Here is a 19,612-nt window from a genome sequence, read left to right on the forward strand (position 1 = left end):
TAATAAGCTTTTAGGGCAAAGTACTTATCTGCTTAGGCTTCAGCATTCTCATTGGTTGCTATGTAGGAATGCCTTTCCCAACTGGTATTCTTGCCTTAAGGGGAAAAAGAAAAATGTGGAATCTTGTAACTAGAGAGGACTTGGGTTTACTGAACGCTGAGTGGTAAAGCTGGGATTTGAACCCAGGCAGGTTTGTTTGAATCCCAAACCTGTCTTCTAACTGTTCAGAATATTGCCTCTCAACTGATGAGGCAGGTGGGATGAGCTCCTAAGGGTTGAGGTGAGAAGGTGGTGGTCTGCTTTACTGGAATTGTCTCAACGCACAGAGCTAGTAAACTTGGAAAGCTTTTCTACCTCATGCGTGATGGCCAGTCAGTCATCTTTTGAGTTCCTCGAGTTATGGGGAGGACATCCACAATGCAGCCTTCCGGTGCTTGTTCGAAAATGCTTATATTTATGCTCAGTTCTTCCAGCTTCACTTTTGACCATGTCTTGGTCTCCCTAGACTGTTTGCCTCTGGATGCATTGATGGTGGTGCTTTAGATGTGGTCTCACCAATCAGAGAAGCCTGTGAAGAACACTCACCCATACACTGAGTTAACACTCTTGATGGAGTTGTTGAACCAGCCTAGACTTTACCTATTTGACACATGTGAGTATTTTATGTCTTTTTGGTTCCAAAGGATTTCTGGAGAGCTGTGGCTTTATTCTTTAAGTGAGAACTACTGGTCCTCACACTCTTGCACCTCTGTCAGCATGGGATCTCCTCCATCATCCCACCCAGGAGCTGTGGCCACTTAATGAGCAGTGCTCAGTCGGGGGCCTTTGTGGAGTCTAGCCAGCACATCCGGGCAGATGTGGTAGCCTTAGTAGGAAGGTTCTGACCACGTCCCTATTGTCCTGGAGGGTGAGAAATGCCTGCTTTATGTATCCTTGGGCGCAGAAAGCTGTTCTTCAAAAAATGATTGATGGCTGATTGATAGAGATCCTGACAGGGCAAAACACTTAAGAGGACAGGGGTGGAAACTTACCTGAGTTTGGTCTGATATGGAAAGCCTGAGCGGCAGTCAGTCTTTGTTTCCATGAAGGCACTGTTCATCGTTTGATGGACTTTTCTGGGAACAGGGCCACACAGAGGAGTCACACTCAAGTCATAGGTGGGAGATGATATGCACGCTTGACCCAAGGTGGAGTCACACACAGGGAAAGCCCTGGTCTAGTCTCATAAGCTTGTAACCTTCAAGATGAGCAGCTATGGAGACAGACCCATTCTCATCACCTTCCCTCCCTAGCTGCCTGGAGAGCTCACATGCTTATTTATCCCCTGCATCCCTGCCTTTTATGCACAGACACTTCTTTAGGCTAACTAATGAACACAGCTCAAAGAACAGGGCCTGGCCCATAAAGTATAGGGCGTGAGTTTTTTAAGAGTGATGTCTGGCACCAGTATCAAGAAAAACCCTCATTTCTGTGGCCGTGTAGAATCCAAGTGGTCTTTAATGGGCCACTGCTAGGGGGCAACCGTGCATAAGCCCAGGATCTAGATCTCAGGCAGGAGGGAGGACCCAGGGGAGAGCCTAGTGGATGGTCCCTGAATGTCTCCCCGAAAGCAGCCTGCAAGAGACTTCCTCTTGAACCACAGACAAGTGGCCTACCCATTCTCTCATGGGAAATCCAAGGAATGAGAAAATTAACTAATGATCTAGTCCTAAATTTCTGCTTAAGACAAAAACACATACCTCACTGACTGATAGAGTAACTTTGCCATTATTTAACAAATTATCTGAAAGAGCAACCCCTCTCAAGAGCAGCAAATCACCTTTTTAAAGCTTTACCTAGTAGGAACAATAGGATGACTACTACAAGCCTGATTTTGAATAGTTTATTAAAGGAAAGGTGAAGCATCAGTTTCAAATTGTACAAAAGGAAAAAAACCTCATATTGCAAATGTACAATTTACAGAATTACTAGCAAAACCAATCAAGGAGACACTGAAAATACAAAAATTCGATTGACTTCAAACTGAACTGGAAACCTATTGGAGTAGATATTAAGCCTTTTTTTGTTGCATGGTAGTCCACAATCCTAAGTCAGCATCTGTTTTCCACATGAAACTGTCAGGCAAAGGATCAATCTGTGCATGTGCCAGGTCACCTCCTGGCTTGCTCCCTGGCCAGAACCACAGGTAGGCAGGGCTGGTGTGGTGGACAGTCCAGTCATTCCTGCCCCTTCACTTCCAGTGAAGCCCACATTTCTAGAAGAAAGTGAGACCCCAGCCCCCGTAACTGGAACCCAGGAATTGCTAAATTAGCAGATTAAACATTTTTGGCGACCAAGTTTTTTCAGAACTGTACAAATGTTGAGAAATATCTGTTTTGTGTCTATTTATTAAAAGGATGAATAAAATAATCCATTTTGCTTTCCCGCACAAAAGATAATCATTAGGTGCACAGATTCTTTTAAAAAATGCTTTTCATTTTTGGTAAAAAGGGAAAGCCTCATGATTCTGTTGCAGCTACTTTAAAAACCAGCCCAGAAAGAGCTGTGGATGGATTGGTTTGGAAATTCTGAGGCTTACTTTAAAAATCAGAAAGGAAGAAACTAAGTGGGCTTTTTAAAACAATAGCAGCAAGTCATAAAAGGTCTAAGCAGACTGTAACTCTAAACCATCAAAGGCTGTCCTGAATATTCATAATTTCTTTCCCCCAAAGAATTCTTAATATGCACATTTAACACTGAAATGTAGCTGTATTTCAAGGTAAGCTTGGGAACTTCACCCTCTAAGCACAGACTTCTATGCGGCACATACTTCTATAATCGGTAAACTTAAGTCACAAAATTAGCGCATACGGGTATTAAGTGCATGGGAAGTAGACACAGTTAGGTTACACTTAAAATCACTTTGAATGGCAAAAGAGCGTCATGATTATCTTTTTAAGAAAATGGAAGTCTATGTAACTTGAATTTGGCAGGGCATGAAATAAGTGGTAAAAACAGCAAACTGATTGATAACTTGAGAACCATTTTTGTTTTACTGAGAATACTTTATTTGCTGGTAGAAGTTGCTAAAAATGCACAGAACAAATACCAATAGAAAATGTACTGTATCTGAATCTCCCTATTCTATATAAAATGAACGGTGTACAGCATCTGTTGGAAAAATGGCTGCATGGACATTTCTTATTTTATGCCCCCTTATAAATAAAAATAAACCTTTTTATTCAAGAGTATATAAAATCTGGAATTAATATCCATATCCACAGAGGGTGTGTGGTTTTTGGCAGAGATGCACAATCAGAATTTCATCTTAGCTTGTCAATATTCTGCTCCACCATATTTCTATATTCCACAAGGTCAACCAAATCCAGTGAGCTCCAAAACACTCTTCGGCAATTAGGATGAGCTGCTTACTCATAGGTTTAATAAAAATGGTTAGCTTTTAAAACATAAAAAGGCAAAATGTTAAAACGGTTTTTAAATTGTACAACAGGAAAATAAAGTTAAAAATATTTTTTTTTTTACTCAGTGCTGAGTTTTCATAAAACAGGTGTATAACAGTGTTTATCTTGACAGCTGTTTTAAAAATTTAAAATTTCTTCCTCCCTCCAGAAAAACACACACATCTGTATTGGGATAAGTCCAATATTAGGACACAAATGATTTTTCAGGTCAGTCTTTCTGAGGTGACATTCACCAACATTCCCTTGGGTAATTTACATGCTCCTCTTCTGTCACTGCAAAAAGGGGTTGACCGCAATCATTTGATTAAAAAACAAATAAGATCACATCAAAAGTGTTTTCTCCCCATACAAGCTATCACAGTATATAGGCCTCTAGCTCTAAATAATAGAGTTCCAGATTTGTAAATTTTCTTCAGACTTCAGAACATAGGCATTCCAAATCCCTAGAAAAATGAGAAACACAATTATTAACTTCATGCAAAAACAAGACCCAGGAACCATAAATAAAAAAGCATAATAAATTTAACACTTACTGAATCGTCTTCTATGATAGCTGCAGAATCAAAGAAATCTGGCCTCAGCTCAGCTCTCTCTCGCCGATTTCTTGATGGGGGCTGGAAAGAGAAGCCAGTTAATTTTTTCCTGAGATACATTAAGACAATGAACTGTAATAATAAGCTTCTAATATTTCTGATGATATAACACGGAACTGTTAAGGGTCAATTTTGAAAGGAAAAGACTCTGGCTCTTACATGGAGCATACATTTAAAAAAAAATTGAGTGCGTTTGGCTTTTAATTACCACTTAGACAAAAAAAAAGAGGCTTTCAAATTATGAATAAATTGAACATGTAAATGCATATAAATTTTTGGGCCTATAAACATAGAGCATATCTTTTAATCATGGAATAATTACATACAAAATTGATCAAATACTAGGTGACAAAACTTGACTGAATTCCCCAAAGCAGGTAGATGGAAAGCTACTGATGGGCTGGGAAGAGGGAGGTTACAGATTGGAGTGACATGATCTCATGGAAAATTTAAAACATACAAAGCAGAATGTTATGGGCTAAATTTATGTCCCCCCAATTCATATGTTGAAGTCCTAACCCCAGTACCTCAGAATGTGACTGTTATTTGGAGATAGGGCCTTTAAAGAGGTAATTAAGGTAAAAGGAGGTCATATGGGTGGGTTCTAATCCAATATGATTCGTGTCCTTATAAGAAGAGGAAACACGCACAGAGGAAAGATCATGTGGAGACAAAGGGAGATGATGGCCACCTACAAGTCAAGGAGAGAGGCCTCAGAATGAAATGAACCTTGCTGACACTTTGATCTCAGATTTCTAGACTCCAGAACTAAGAGACAATGAATTTTTGTTGTTTAAGCCACCTAGTCAGTGGTATTTGTTATGGCAGCCACAGCAAATTAACACACAGAGAAAGTACTATGATCAACTCCCATGTGCCATTCACCTGGCTTCAACAACAGTCAAGATATTTGGCCAATCTTGTTTCACTGAATCCCCTTTTTTCTTCATGTACTTTCACCTATAACTACTACAAAATATATCTCTAATGGATGGAAACTTTTAAAAAAACACAACCACTGTAGCAACTAGACTTTTGGTGGTATACAGAGTTGAAATATGATGTACACTTGAAATTTATATAATGTTATAAACCAATGTTACCTCAATAAATAAAACAAAAAACCATAACCACCATGCATGACTATTCCTGACCAAGTTAATAATTTTCACCTACACATAAGTCCATGTTCAGATTTCCTTACTTCAAAGATGCCCTTTCATACCGAACAAATAAGGTCCATTTTCTGCATCTGGTTGTTATGTTGGAGTACAGGGTATACTGTCAGACTCCAATTTAAAGTACAAGAGGCCAGATGCATATGCTATACTGAAAGACAAGATCTACCGTAGCTCTTTTTCAAGGGACCAGTTCCTGTATAGCCAGAACTCAAAATCTGACTGCTTTGAAAGCAGGCTTAAAAAACACATAAGCTCATCTAAATGTGCACAAGCATTTCATAGGCCCTGCCCACTGCTGGTCAGTGTTACCCCCTCCTCCTCACCTTACTCCTCCTCCCACAGCGTTCTGAAAACAAAAGCATCATCTTACACCATACCTTCACATTTTAAAAACGTATGAAATTTCCTTACCAGATCAATAACCATGGTGTCTTCAAATTCTTCATTCATATCTTCTAACTGGCTCCGGGATGACATCATCACATCTTCAAAGATGGGCTCAGCATCTTCCTCCATTAGGCCCCGACTGATAAGAAAAAAGCACAATCAGAAAGCTGTTCAGATTTGTGGAATTTCAAGTCTTGGCTTTTTCTTACATTAGGTCTTCCAACCAATGAAAGCATACCTTCCAATTACAAACTATAGACTGCACAAATTATGATACTGACCTCTAAGGTAATTAAGGATCATTCATTTGGTTCACTCAAGATTCTATCTCAACTCATCAGAAGGAAGTATAATTTAAATGCAATAACAATGGTAGTTAACATTTATTTAGCTATGTGTCACCTCCCACAAAACTCTAAGTGATTGGTACTGTCATCCCAACTTTACAAATGAGGAACCTGAGGCTCAGAGGTTTTAGAGTTTGCTCAAGGCCACAAAGCTAGCAAGTAGCAGCACTAGACTTTAAACGTTGAAGGGCTTGAGAGCCTGTGCTCTCCATTCCTGTCCTGCGCTGCAGAGTGTATCCTGAATTAGGATTTTAACTCCTGAGATCAAACATCAGAGAAACCCAAGTCACTCCACAAAATGACCAGCATCACACAGTCCTTATGTTCTTGTGATACTTGTTAACACTTACACGGCGTGCCTTACTCCAGTTCTCACTTTCATGTAGTTCATTCCTGTTCTGTCCTTCCGATTTAAGTCTTCTAATTTCGGCTGGCCTAACCAAGAGATCTGCATCTGAGGACTAAGAGAGGGTACTATTATTCATTTTGTGGCAGCAGATAATGAATTTAGCTAATCAGTCCCATGCTAAGCAGGCCATAGCTGGCTGGCCTAATCCTCATCAAGGGGGAGTTAGCTGGATTTATTCCAGGGCCAAGGGTGAGATCACTGTATCAAAGGATCTCTCTTTGCAGAAGTGGCAGTAATTGCCCAAAGAGATCCCTAAGTCTCTAAGAGAAGCTGGCTGTGGCTAGTTGTTAGGTGTGAAGGAAACCAGAATGTGTTGCCCCAAGATAGGTTTCTGAGATAAAAGTTATTTTGAGCTGAAGGCAATTAAGCAGTAAATGCAGAAAAAGTTCTCCTATTGCTGCCTAAAGGCAGGAAATACATTCTCCTTCTACTGGAGACAGACTCTTATCAGCCTAGAGATGGCACCACAGGAATCTGCAAAGCTTGTAAAACTAACTTTTACCTTCCTACTTAAGGAAGATAAGGACTACCCAGTCCTACTCGGACCATCCCTACTCCAAAACTCTGTTTTATCAATTCTTCACAATTTTATTGTTTCTTTGTCTAAAAGGTATAAACACTTCCTGCTCTGGTCACTTCTTCAGGTCTTCATTCTCTTGTAAAAGCTCCCATGTACATGTAAAAATTCAAGAAAGTCTGTATCCTTTTCTCCTGTTAACCTATCTTTGTCAGTTTAGTTTTCAGAGCCAGCTAGGCATCCTAAGAAGATTGAGGAAAACTTTCCCCTCCATACAGGTACTTAAATTATCAACTTCATTCCCCAAATCCTTGCCAAACAAGGACACTTCTCAGACCTCTGTAACCAGCTGTTGCCCTACTCACAAGTGTTCCTCACAGCTAGTCCCCAAAGGGACAGAAATGCTGCCGGCTGGTGGCTCAGAGCTCTCCAGAGTTGGACAAAGAAGGGGATAACACATTTTTTTCTCAGTCCTTCTGAGGAGATTTGGGGTCAGGTGCATGTTGGGCCAAATCTTCACCTGCACTCTATATCTATCGGCACATGGACACTTGCATAAACATGCTTCCTTGGGAATTTTATAGGATGTAAACTTTAATAATTCTTAGTAGACAAAATCTGTTGCATGAAGTTCTCTATAAGCAGCTGTCCTGTGTGGGGCTACCACCTTGGTTAACCCTGTAAACCTGTAGCAGGGAAGAGAAGACAGATCACAGCCAGGAGGGACTGAGAAGTGGGAAGGTCAGGCAAGCAAGGCAGGCTGCTCTAAGGAGGAACCCACCCCACAGGAAGTGGAGTGGGAATGCTGGTCATAAGGCCAAGCACCCTCTAAGAATGCCCAGTGATGCAACAGCTAACAAGGATTATCCTTTCAGCTTTGAAGAACGGCAGATCCTCGGAGCGAAGATGCCTTATGAAAACCCAGGATCTGAATATTTCTAACACTGCCTCTTTCCATTTTCAACCTGCTAAATTTGTTGACTGCAAGTGAGAATTCTCTCATTCATCAGAGCAATTCACAGCATTACCCCAAAAGAAAGAGAAACAAAAGTGAAGAGCTAAGAGATTTCAAGGTTGGATGGAAAACAACAAAGAAAAAGTTAAGGATTTTTATAGCAAAAGTCAGGCCATCACACTTGCCTTTTCCACAATTTTCAGAGCTCTGGTACTAGAAAACATTTTAATTGCTAGTGTGGGAAAAGGTAAGACCTTGATTCACTCTTAGCTAAAAGGGTAACCATTCTCAGGATTTATCAAATATTTTAATTCTTAATGCACAAAGTTTAAGTTCAAAATATAAAATTAACCAAGATAAAGTACTATTAATTAAATGGATGATAAAAGTAACAACTAGTCTATTTATTTGGTGTTCAGACTAGTAACAACCTTAGCAGAGACTTATCTGCTCTCCTGCCAAGGAAGTAACCTGCATGTCTTCTTGACAAGTCTCTGAGAAGAAAGAGACTTGCCCAATAATCTGCAAACTCCAACTGAAATCAGCACTTAGTGAGACACCATGCATTTAAGGGTCTCTGGACTTTGAGGAACTGATATACACAAGTTTTTGCACACTTATTATATATCTTGTAATATAAATTATTTAACTTCTATTTGTAGTGGTGTTTTTCTCATGAACTGACCAGTAATATGCTCTGATGAACAAACATAGTTCTTCTTTCTTTAAAGGTTTTATGCCAAGGAAACGAATTTTTACTACTTACTTGTGTAAAAAGTCAGGTTCAGAACCATGTTCAGACTCGGGTTCCTGAATCTGTTCTCCCACGGGCCGGCTATTCTCCCGAAGTACAGTGGAAGTGAGCTGTGGTGCCGGCAAGGGGCCAGGAGTCTGAATCATGGTGTCAGTCCTGTTTAGCCACGTATTATCCAGACTCTCATCTGTAAAATTCCAGTTAGAGTCACAGAATGTCATGGGTGAACTCTGGGAGAAGTTGGAGCATAGACTTGAAGAGCATGGCTCTGGAGTTAGACTGCCTTGTTTGAATCCCAGTTATACCACTTACTTGTGTGATTTGTCTAAGTCATTAAACTTCCAAAGTTCAGTTTTCTCATATACAAAATGAGAATATCAGTACCTAACCTCATAGATTTGTAAGGATTAAATGAGGTAATGTCTGTAACCATCAAATGTTAGCTATCCACACAGTGTCATCTCTTCCAAGTCCCTCGATCGCTAAGGATTAATTCACTATATAATGGGAAGCATAAGGCCAGAGACCCCTCTAACCTTCCTTTGCTCAAGCAATAAAGGGCCTATTTACTGAGCCTTACAAGGGCCTGAGGCAGCAGCACTTAAAGTCTTGCTGGCCTTTACTAAGAAATCAGCAAATCCTGTTGCACAATTGGACACTAGTCACTAGAGAAATAACTCTTTGCCATGTCATACATGTGGGGATGGGCTGAGAGGCTGTTTTCATGCCTCTGAGTTCTACCTCTTTGGGGAGGCCTTCCCTGAGCACCCCACCCAGCCCTAACTTACTATTCTCTTAATTCATAGAAGAAATAGAATCATTACTGCTCACTTAGGACTTAATTATACACTGTCCTGCATCGGCAGGTGATTTGTCATGTGTATGTGTTACTTCTGTAATTAAGTTTCTTCAAGGGACCAGGAACTGTTTTATCCTTATTCTGAAGATCATTTATAAACATCTGAGCAGATTAAAGCATTATTTGCATACCTAAACTATAGCCTGATAAAATATTACATAATTCTAAAGTTTCTATCTATAAAAATTCTAAATTATTTTCTTAATATGGGATGACCAAAAAAAGTATTACTGCTATGTTTTTTCCTTCTGAAGAATTTGAATCACAACATATAGTGTGAATCTGTTGTTTTCCTCCCTCATTAATGCTCAGAGATGTACACGTTAGGTTCCTCATTTGCCATCAAGCATTCCATCTCTCTCTGTGCAGTATTTCTCAGGTTTCTGAAATTTTGTCAGACACATGTATACAATCTGTTGGCTTTTGTCTCTGGAAATACCTACCTATTGTCTGATTAAGGTCATTCCACTGATCAGAAGTTTCTACTGAATCTCTTCTTAGTTAATCAGCAAGGATATGTTTCATCTTCTTTTATTCATTCTATTTTTAATTCAACATCTAATTCAAAACTTTTATTCTCTACCACACTTAAAATTTTATGACCATAATAGTATCAAAAGGTTCTTAACCTGGTCAACTCATCTTTCAGCTCTCTACTAACTACATATTATCTTTTCCAGAAAATCTTTCCCACTTTATTAAAAGTTTGGTCACTCCCTGTATGTTCCCAGAGAACCTTTGTGGCCCATCAGAGCACTTATCATGCTGACCTGGAAGTGTCTGCTTCTGTCTCCCCATCTGCACTATGAGCTCTTTTATTAATGTGAATCTCCAGCATCTAGCTGGGGTTCTTAGGAAGCTGCTTGGTAAAGGCTTACTGAATGAACGAATAACTTCAGGAAGAAGTCACTCTTCTTGAAGAGATTCCTCCTAACCCCTAAAGATTCCTCAGAAAACACTTCTTGTAAAGCTCTCTCATCTTTATCCCAAACAGATGAAACTCTGCTCTCTAAGGGTTCTGGGTACATAACCTGTTTTAGTCACTTGGTAAATTCTGAACTAACATAGACACATTTTCTTTTTTGCAACTTCATTACCAAATTAGGTTATCTGGTCCATCTATGCTTCTCTTAGTCCTGAAGTTGATAATACTGACTGCTTCATTAGTGAATTTTTTTTGTTATTTAAATTCTCTAAGCCTTAGTTTCTTCAGTGTAAAATCTGGATGTTAGTGTTGAACTCAGAATTGATTTATAAAGCATTTAGTATATGCCAGAGACTGACCTAAGTGCTTTACAAATATTAGTCAAGTAAATGATTAAACAATATAATGCGCATAAAACACATTCCTGGTACATAGCAAGGATTTGATGAATGCTGGCTAATGTGAATATTACATCTATGAAAAGCTTTGAGTAGGAAAAAAATATATATATATTTGTGGGGCACCCTGATAGAGGCTGTTCTAGAAGACCTTTTCAAAAGGAAATAACTGGAGTCATTCTTTAGAGAAAAGTTCAGGATCTTATGGTACAAAGACAGAGTTTTGAAGTTGTTTTTTTTTTAAAAGATTGGCACCTGAGCTAACATCTGTTGCCAGTCTTATTTTTTCTTCTTTTCTTCTTCTTCTCCCCAAAGCCCCTCAGTACATAGTTGTATATTCTAGTTGTGAGTGCCTCTGGTTGTGCTGTGTGGGACGCCGTCTCAGCATGGCTTGATGAGCGGTGCCATGTCCACGCCCAGGATCTGAACCGGTGAAGCCCTGGGCCACTGAAGCGGAGCACGGGAACCCAACCACTCGGCCACGGGGCCAGCACCCAGAGTTTTGAATTTTAATTCTCTGGACCAAAAAGATTTTAAGTCCAATAGTTGAAACTTGAAAGGAAATCTTAAACTTTAACATTAATTCTGTGAATATTTTCAAATCTTTTATTCTCTTTGAAATAGACAGCCTAATCCACGGACTGATGCTAGATAAGAGGCATTACTATAGGATGATAATGATGATGATGACATTCTGACAACAGCAGCTAACATTTATCAAATGCTACCTCTGTGCCAAGCACTGTGCTAAGTAAGCACTTTGTGTACTAAGTGGTTTATTTGGAGTATCTCATTTAATATTCACAATAGCTGACAGGATAGGTGCTCTGATCTTCTTTCATTTGATCAGTGACTGAGGCTTAGAGAGGTTAAGTAACATGCCCAAAGGGTCCACAGCTGAAAAATGACAAAGCCAAGTTTGAGTTCTAAAACTTTGAGTTTTAGAGTTTTTAGTCTTCATAAATAGTCAATACGGCCTCCCCAATGATGAAAGAAACATTAGATTTAAATTCCAATTAATTTTGTCACGGATTGTAGCAAAATCTTTGATGAGTCACTATTTTTTAGGCAGCAGAGATGAGATGCTGAAAGATAACAGAAGGTTGTAAAAAGGAGCGAAAGAGCAGGATTTAGATCACTGCCTTCCTCTCTCAGTTTGGAGAAAATTTATTAGAAGCAGCATGGAGAAGGGGTAAGACTGTTTGAGGAAATAAGCATTTTGATTTTGAGTTTTCTCTTAGTTTAAAAGTAGTGCTTTATTTTAATAAAGCAATTTTTAGTCTTTCTGGATATATGAATATCTACTATTGATCACATTTTCATGACAATTAAACTCCCTGTTCCCTACAGTCCCTAAGGGTTATAAAACCAGATTTGGCCACCATTATTTTAATGTTTAAATTTATTTTATCATTTATTTATTATTTATTTATTATTTATTTAATATTTAAAAAATAAATTATCCACCCGAGTGGTAGAAATGGAAAGTTGTTCTCAAATATTCAATTTGCTGCAGAGGACTACCCTCAACTTACCAGAATCTCTCCTATATTAAGATGAATTTTGATAGAATAACATTGTGACTACCTTGTTTTAAATTTTAATGTATTAGAGGACTATGGTATGGCATCAATTTTATTAACCTTCATAAGTGTTTCCTCTTTTTCTCCATGCCTATTTTCCTCAATGTTCCATGCTCTTTTAACTTTTTTCCTTGACCCTTTTCCGTCCCACTTTGTCTATTGCAAACTTTTTGCGTGAACCTGTCAGCGTGTATCAAATGTACAGGGAAATAATGTGCTTAACAGTGTTATCTTGCTTCAAACAAAATATTGTTTACCACTTTAAGTCTATAATGTCAGGCAAACTGTCTCCTAGTGTAAGGGCAGACTTACCTTCTACTCGTTTTTTGTGAAGCGGGGGTCGTCCTTTCTTATTCCTTACTGAGGAGGTTTTGCTGCTACTACTTCCACTGTTCACAGACATTCTATCATCTTCACCTCCAGTGACTAACGAATTTCTATATGAGATGAGTGGGAGCCATACGTCTTCCCTCCTTTCCATCATTTGCTCCGTAAGGAATTTTTCTAGGTATGAATGACTAGAAACACAACAGAAGCAGCAGTGATTTTCATGGAAGCAGTTCATCTATCACTTATTTAATTTTTTCATAACATGAGGCTCTCTCTGAAGGTTCTGAAGAATCCCTAAGGACACATATTAGACTGTAACAGTGGTTACCTTTGAAAAGAGAGGGACTGAAAATTTAAGATTTTTGCTTCCCATATTCCTGGAGTATTTTTAGGAAAACAAATGTATTACTAAGAGAGAAAAAGAGAGAGAAAGAATGTGTGTTTGTGTGTGCGCGTGTGTGTGGTCCTTCCTATATTTTGTCCTTTGCTTTTACATACCAATGTTAAAGAAAAAATCAGAAGTTTGGCTCAAAAAGGTTATTGAATTTTCTTTTAAAGTGTGCAAATCAAGGTAGAATTTCTGGAATGGTGGAGGGAGAAGCCTGGCATATCCTCTTCCCAGCAAAACCACCTTTTAACTGGTAAAAGTTATAAAATATAATCATTTAAAGTCTTTAGAAATTGTCCTAAGGGCATAGAGAAAATGGAGAAACATTTATTTAAGAAAGTCTATTAAATCTCAGTATGAACGGTGAGAGTTAGTACCATGTGAACCACCCGCTGCTCCCTTCCTTTGTCTCTTTTCCCTCACTACAGCTCTTTGTTATTGGAAACTCTATTCCAGGAGGTCTACTCTGGGCAGACACGGAAAAGAAGATGGGAGTTCCCTCTCTCTCTAGTCCCCCATCCAGAACTAGAAGCTCTGTTCTGGGCAGCAGCTAGGAGGAATAAGGCTCCTTTAACCTTCCCATCCTCTACTTGTGGGGTAGTAACTACCCCAGGCACAGCTGAGAATACTGGGGCCCTGAATGCCCTGCCCCACCTCAGCTTCCTTGTAGAGCAGAGGTTCCATACCTGGATAGGCAAGCCAAGAACCAGGGGTTATCCTGGACCCAGTTCATAGAACAGGGGTATTATTCTGGGAGTCAAGAGGGATGCTGTCCCAGTGCCCAGCTCCTGTTGAGTGGCATAAAAATTCTACCCAGGGGCTGAGGATGAAACTTTGTAGCTCTGTCTGGGTAGACTGAGACTTTATTTTGACTAGAGTACAGAAAATTCCTTGCCAAAGGATGTTGTTGAAAACAATGGAGATCTTAATGAAAAGCAAATAAGAGGCTGTTGGTAGCTCTTTGATACTAGTGGCAACAAATGAAAGAGTAGGACAGCCAAAAATTTAACAGAGAGAATCAGGGAAAAGACAGCCAAGAAGAGCCCTCCCTTACACAGATTCTAAGAGGGATCAAAAAACAAGACCCAACTCCAGCCTGGTAGTGTAGTGGTTAGGTTCTTGTGCTCTGCTTCAGCAGCCTGGGGTTTGCCAGTTTGGGTCCTGGGCGCAGACCTACACACTGCTTATCAGCCCATGCTGTGGCGGCATTCCACATGTAAAGTAGAGGAAGATGGGCAGAGATGTTTGCTTGGGGCCAGTCTTCCTCAGCACAAAGAGGAGGCTTGGTGGAGGTTGTTAGCTCAGGGCTAATCTTCCTCAAACAAAACAAAACAAAACAAAACAAAACATCTCCCCACAAGACCCAACTATAAGTTGTCTACAAGAAACTCACTTTAAATATAAAGACATATAAATTAAAAGTAAATGGATGGAGGGGCTGGCCCTGTGGCAAAGTGGTTAAGTTCAAGCACTCTGCTTCAGTGGCCCGGGGTTTTGTCGGTTTGAATCTTGGGCACAGACATGGCACTGCTCATCAAGCCACGCTGAGGCGGCGTCCCACATGCCACAACTAGAAGGATCCACAACTGAAAATGTATACAACTATGTACCAGGGGGCTTTGGGGAGAAAAAGGAAAAATAAAATCTTAAAAAAAAAAAAAGTAAATGGATGGAAAAAATTATGCAAACACTAATCAAAAGAAGGAGTAGCTATATTAATTTCAGACAGAGCAGACTTCAAAGCCAAGCAAGTTATCAGGGATAAAAAGGGCATAACATACTGAATAAAGGGGTCAATTCTTCAAGAAGACATAACAATCCTTATTGTGTACGAGCCTAACAACAGAGCATCAAACTACATGAGGCAAAAACTAACAGAACTGCAAAGAGAAATAGATGAATCCACTATCTCAGCTGGAGACTTCAACACCCTTCTATCAGAAACAGATTGAGCAGGCAGAAGACCAGAAAGGACACAGCTGAACTCAACTATACCATCTATCAACTAGACATAATTAACATCTACAGACTACTTGAATCCAACGATAGCAGAATACACATTTTTCTTAGGCTCACCTAGAACATTCACCAAAAGAGATCACATTCTGGGCCATAAAACACCTTAACGAATTTAAAAGAATAGAAATCATACAATGCCTGCTCCAGGACCACAATGGAATTAAACTAGAAATCAGTATCAGAAAGATAGCTGGAAAATCCCAAGATTCATGGAGATTAAACAACACAATTCTAAATAACATGTGGGTCAAAGAAGAAATCTCAAGAGAAATTTAAAAATATTTTGAACTAAAAGAAAATGAAAACATAATTTATCAAAATTTGTAAGATTCAGTGAAACAGTGTTGAGGGGGAAATTTATGGCACTGAATGCACAATTAAAAAGAAGAAAGATCTAAAATCAATAATCTAAGCTTCTACCTTAGGAAACTAGAAAAAGAAGACCAAATTAAATCCAAAGTTGAAGGAAAGAAATAATAAAAACCAGAGCATAAATCAATGAAACTGAAAACAAGAAATCAATAGAGAAAATTGACAAAATCTAAAGCTGGTTCTTTGAAAAGATTAATAAAATTGATAAGCCTCTAGTGAGGCTAGCTAAGAAAAAAAGAGAGGACACAAATTACTAATATTAGAAATGAAAGAGGGGGGCTGGGCTGGCCCCATGGCTGAGTGGTTAAGTTCACGTGCTCCCCTTCTGCAGCCCAGGGTATTGCCAGTTTGGATCCTGGGCACAGACATGGTACTGCTTATCAGGCCATGCTGAGGCAGTGTCTTACACAGCACAACCAGAGGCACTCACAACTAGAATATACAACTATGTACTGAGGGGCTGTAGGAAGGAGAAGAAGAAGAAAAAAGATTGCCAATGGATGTTAGCTCAGGTGCCAATCTTTAAAAAAAAAAAAAGAAATGAAAGAGGACACATCACTACAGATCCTATGGACATTAAAAGGAAAATGAAGGAATACCATGAACAATTCTATGTCCACAAATGATAAACTAGATGAAATAGACAATCTGAATAGGCCTATACCTATTAAATAAATAGAATCAATAACCAATAACCTTCCAAAATAGTAAGCACCAGGCTCAAATGGGTTCACTGATGAATTCTACCAAGCATTTAAGGAAGAAAATATACCAATTCTCTACAGTCTCTTTCAGAAGATAGAAACAGAGAGAATACTTTCTAACTCATTCTATGAGGCCAGCACTACCCCAATACCAAAACCAGACAAAGACATTACAAGAAAACTACAGACTAATATTTTCATGAACATAAATGCAAAAATCCTCAACAAAATATTAGTAAACTGAATCCAACAATATATAAAAATAATTATATACACCATCACCAAGTGGGACGTAACCCAGGTATGCAAGGCTGGTTCAACATTTGAAAATCAATTAACGTAATCCATCACACATCAACAGGCTAAAAAAAAAAAAGTCAGATGATCATATCAATAGATATAAAAAAAGCATTTGACAAAATCCAACATCCATTCATGATAAAAACTTCTGGTAAACTAGGAGTAGAGGGAACTTCCTCAACTTGATAAAGAATATTTACAAAAAACTATACAGCTAACATCATTTTTAATGGTAAGAAACTCGAAACTCACTAAATCACAAGGGAAGAATGTCTCCTCTTATTACTCTTTTTCAACACTGTACTAGAAATTCTAGTTAATGGAGTAAGACGAGAAAAGTAAATAAAAAGTATACAGATTGGGAAGGAAGGAGTCAAACTGTCCTTGTTTGCAGATGACGTAATTGTCTATGTAGAAAATCCTCAAAAATTGACCAAGCAGACTGGAACTAATAAGCAATTACAGCAAGGTTGCAGGATACAAAGTTAAAATACAAAAGTCAATCAATTTCCTATATATCAGCAACGAACAAGTGGAATTTGAAGAAAATAATGCCATTTACATTAGCACCCCCAAAAAATAATTATTGAGGGACAAATCTAACAAAACACATACAAGATCTATATGAGGAAAACTATAAAACTCTCATGAACAAAATGAAAGAAGAACCAAAGAGAGTGAGAGATATTCCATGTGTATAGGTAGGAAGACTCAATATTGTTAAGAAGTCACTTGACATGATTTATAGATTCAATGCAATTCCAATCAAAATCTCAGCAAGTTATTTTGGGGATATGAACAAACTGATTCTAAGGTTTATATGGAGAGGCAAAAGACCAAGAATAGCCAATACAATATTGAAGGAGAAGAACAAAGTTGGAGGATGGACACTATCCAACTGTAGGACTTACTATAAAGCTATAGTATAATCATTTTGCAATATATATGTATATCAAATTATCACACATCGTACACCTTAAACTTTCACAATGTTGTATGTTAAATATATCTCAATAAAGCTGGGGAAAAAAGGGGAAAAAAAGCTATAGTAATCAATATATAAACACATAGATCAATGGAACAGAATAGAGAGACCAGAAATAGACCCACATAAATGTAGTCAACTGATCTTTGACATAGAAGCAAAGGCAATAAAATGGAGCAAAGATAGTCTCTTCAACACACAGTGCTGGAACAACCTGACATCCCCAAGCAAAAAAATTAATCTAGACACAGACGTTACACCTTTCACAAAAATTAACTCAAAATGGATTACAAACCTAAATGTAAAATGAAAAAATATAAAACTCCTATAAAATAACACAGGAGAAAACCTACATGACCTTGGATACAGCAATGACTTTTTAGATACAACACCAAAGGCAAGATCCCTGAAAGAAACAATTGGTAAGCTGGACTTCACTAAAATTAAAAATTTCTACTCTGCAAAAAAACACTGTTTAGAGAATGAGAATACAACCATAGACTGGAGAAAAAATATTTTTATAAATTGATCAAATAAAATTGGTAAAGGACTGTTATCTAATACACAAAGAACTCTTAAAACCCAATAAGAAAAAAAAACCTAATTAAGAAATGGGCAAAAGACCTGAACAAACACCTCATCAAAGAAAACATATGGATGGCAAATAAGCACATGAAAAGATACCCCACATCATATGTCATCAAGGAAATGCAAATTAAAATAACAAGATACCACTATGCACCTATTAGATTGGCCAGAACACTAACACCAAATGCTGGTGAGGATGTGGAACAATAGGAACTCTCATACATTGCTAGTGGGAATGCAAAATGGTATAGCAACTTTGGAAGACAATTTGGTGGTTTCTTACAAAACTAAACATACTCTTACGACGCAATCCAGCAATAGCACTCCTTGGTATTTACTTAAAGGAACTGAAAACTTATGTCCTCACAAAAAGCTGCGGTAGCTTTATTCATAATTGTTAAAACTTGGAAGCAATCAAAATGTCTTTCAGTAGGTGAAAGGCTAAATAAACTGTGGAACATCCAGACAATGGAATTTATTCAACACTAAAAAGAAATGAGCTATCAAGCTACAAAAAGACATGGAGGAACTTTACATGCATATAACTAAGTGAAAGAAGCTGATCTGAAAAGGCTACCTAGTCTATGATTCCAACTATATGACATTCTGGAAAAGGCAAAACTATGGAAATAGTAAAAGGATCAGTGGTTGCTGGGGTTGTGGGGAGGAGAGGAAGGATGAACAGGCAGAACATGCAGGATCTTTTGGGAAGTGAAAATATTCTGTATGATATCATAATGATGGATACATATCATTATACATTTGTCTACACTCACAAATGTACAACTGCAAGAGTGAACTGTAATGTACACCATGAACTTTAGGTGATGAGGATGTGTGAAGTGTCAATTATAACAAGTGTATCACTCTGGTTGGCAGATGTTGATAATGGGGGAGGCTATGCATGTGTAGGGGCAGAGGTATATGGGAATTCTCTGCACCTTCCCCTCAGTTTTCCTGTGAACCTAAAACTGTCCTAAAAAATAAAGTTAAAATATATAAATTGAATTAAATTAAATCACATGCTTCCCTGTTAGTCTGGAAGACTGTGCATGCCCAAGGATGCCCTTCTCAGGAGCCATGAGAGGGAACTGCCAAGCTGCTAGTCCCTTGACTGACCATGGGGAAAAGGAAATTCCCTGAACCGTGATAGCAACCTTCAAGCCACATACACATCCAACAGTAAAAGGTAAAAATCTAACTGGCTGAAGAGGTTTAAGCACAACCTTGATTAACAAGAGGTTTACGTTGGCATAGAGGTAACCCCTAGGTACCTAAATCAAATGATAAAAAATAAGGGAAAAAAGATCTGAGCAGGGATAGCACAGGCTGCACAGTGCAAGAGAAACAGACTTCACAGAGTTTGTTCAACCAAGACTCTAAACAAAGTGGCCAAGCAAACAACAACATCAGTTTCTGGGGGGACAGAGAATCATTATCAAGAGTAGCTAAATTATTGTTTCACAGTGTATCATATATGCAATATATTACTTAAATGTTCAATTTTCAACAAAAAATTATGAGACAGAAAGAAATAGGAAAACGTGACCTATATAG

The 19,612-nt window shown here is 38.4% G+C and overlaps 1 protein-coding gene across 5 annotated transcripts in view; it reads right to left on the reverse strand.

The window, feature by feature from the left end:
* Window positions 1-1,866: 1,866 nt before the first annotated feature.
* STAG1 (STAG1 cohesin complex component) overlaps window positions 1,867-19,612 on the reverse strand; it is a 369,927-nt gene continuing 352,181 nt past the window's right edge. For all 5 annotated transcript variants that reach the window (XM_044754937.2, XM_070493352.1, XM_070493351.1 and 2 more), the window contains 6 exons: window positions 12,682-12,887; window positions 8,617-8,791; window positions 6,320-6,430; window positions 5,647-5,761; window positions 3,995-4,075; window positions 1,867-3,904 (listed from right to left, as the gene is read on the reverse strand). In XM_044754937.2, coding sequence (XP_044610872.1) covers window positions 3,881-3,904; window positions 3,995-4,075; window positions 5,647-5,761; window positions 6,320-6,430; window positions 8,617-8,791; window positions 12,682-12,887 — 712 coding nt within the window. In that variant the 3' untranslated portion in view covers window positions 1,867-3,880. The remainder of the gene's footprint in view (window positions 3,905-3,994; window positions 4,076-5,646; window positions 5,762-6,319; window positions 6,431-8,616; window positions 8,792-12,681; window positions 12,888-19,612) is intronic.

This window comes from Equus asinus, chromosome 21, assembly GCF_041296235.1.
Source record: "Equus asinus isolate D_3611 breed Donkey chromosome 21, EquAss-T2T_v2, whole genome shotgun sequence".
Classification (NCBI taxonomy): Eukaryota; Metazoa; Chordata; class Mammalia; order Perissodactyla; family Equidae; genus Equus; species Equus asinus.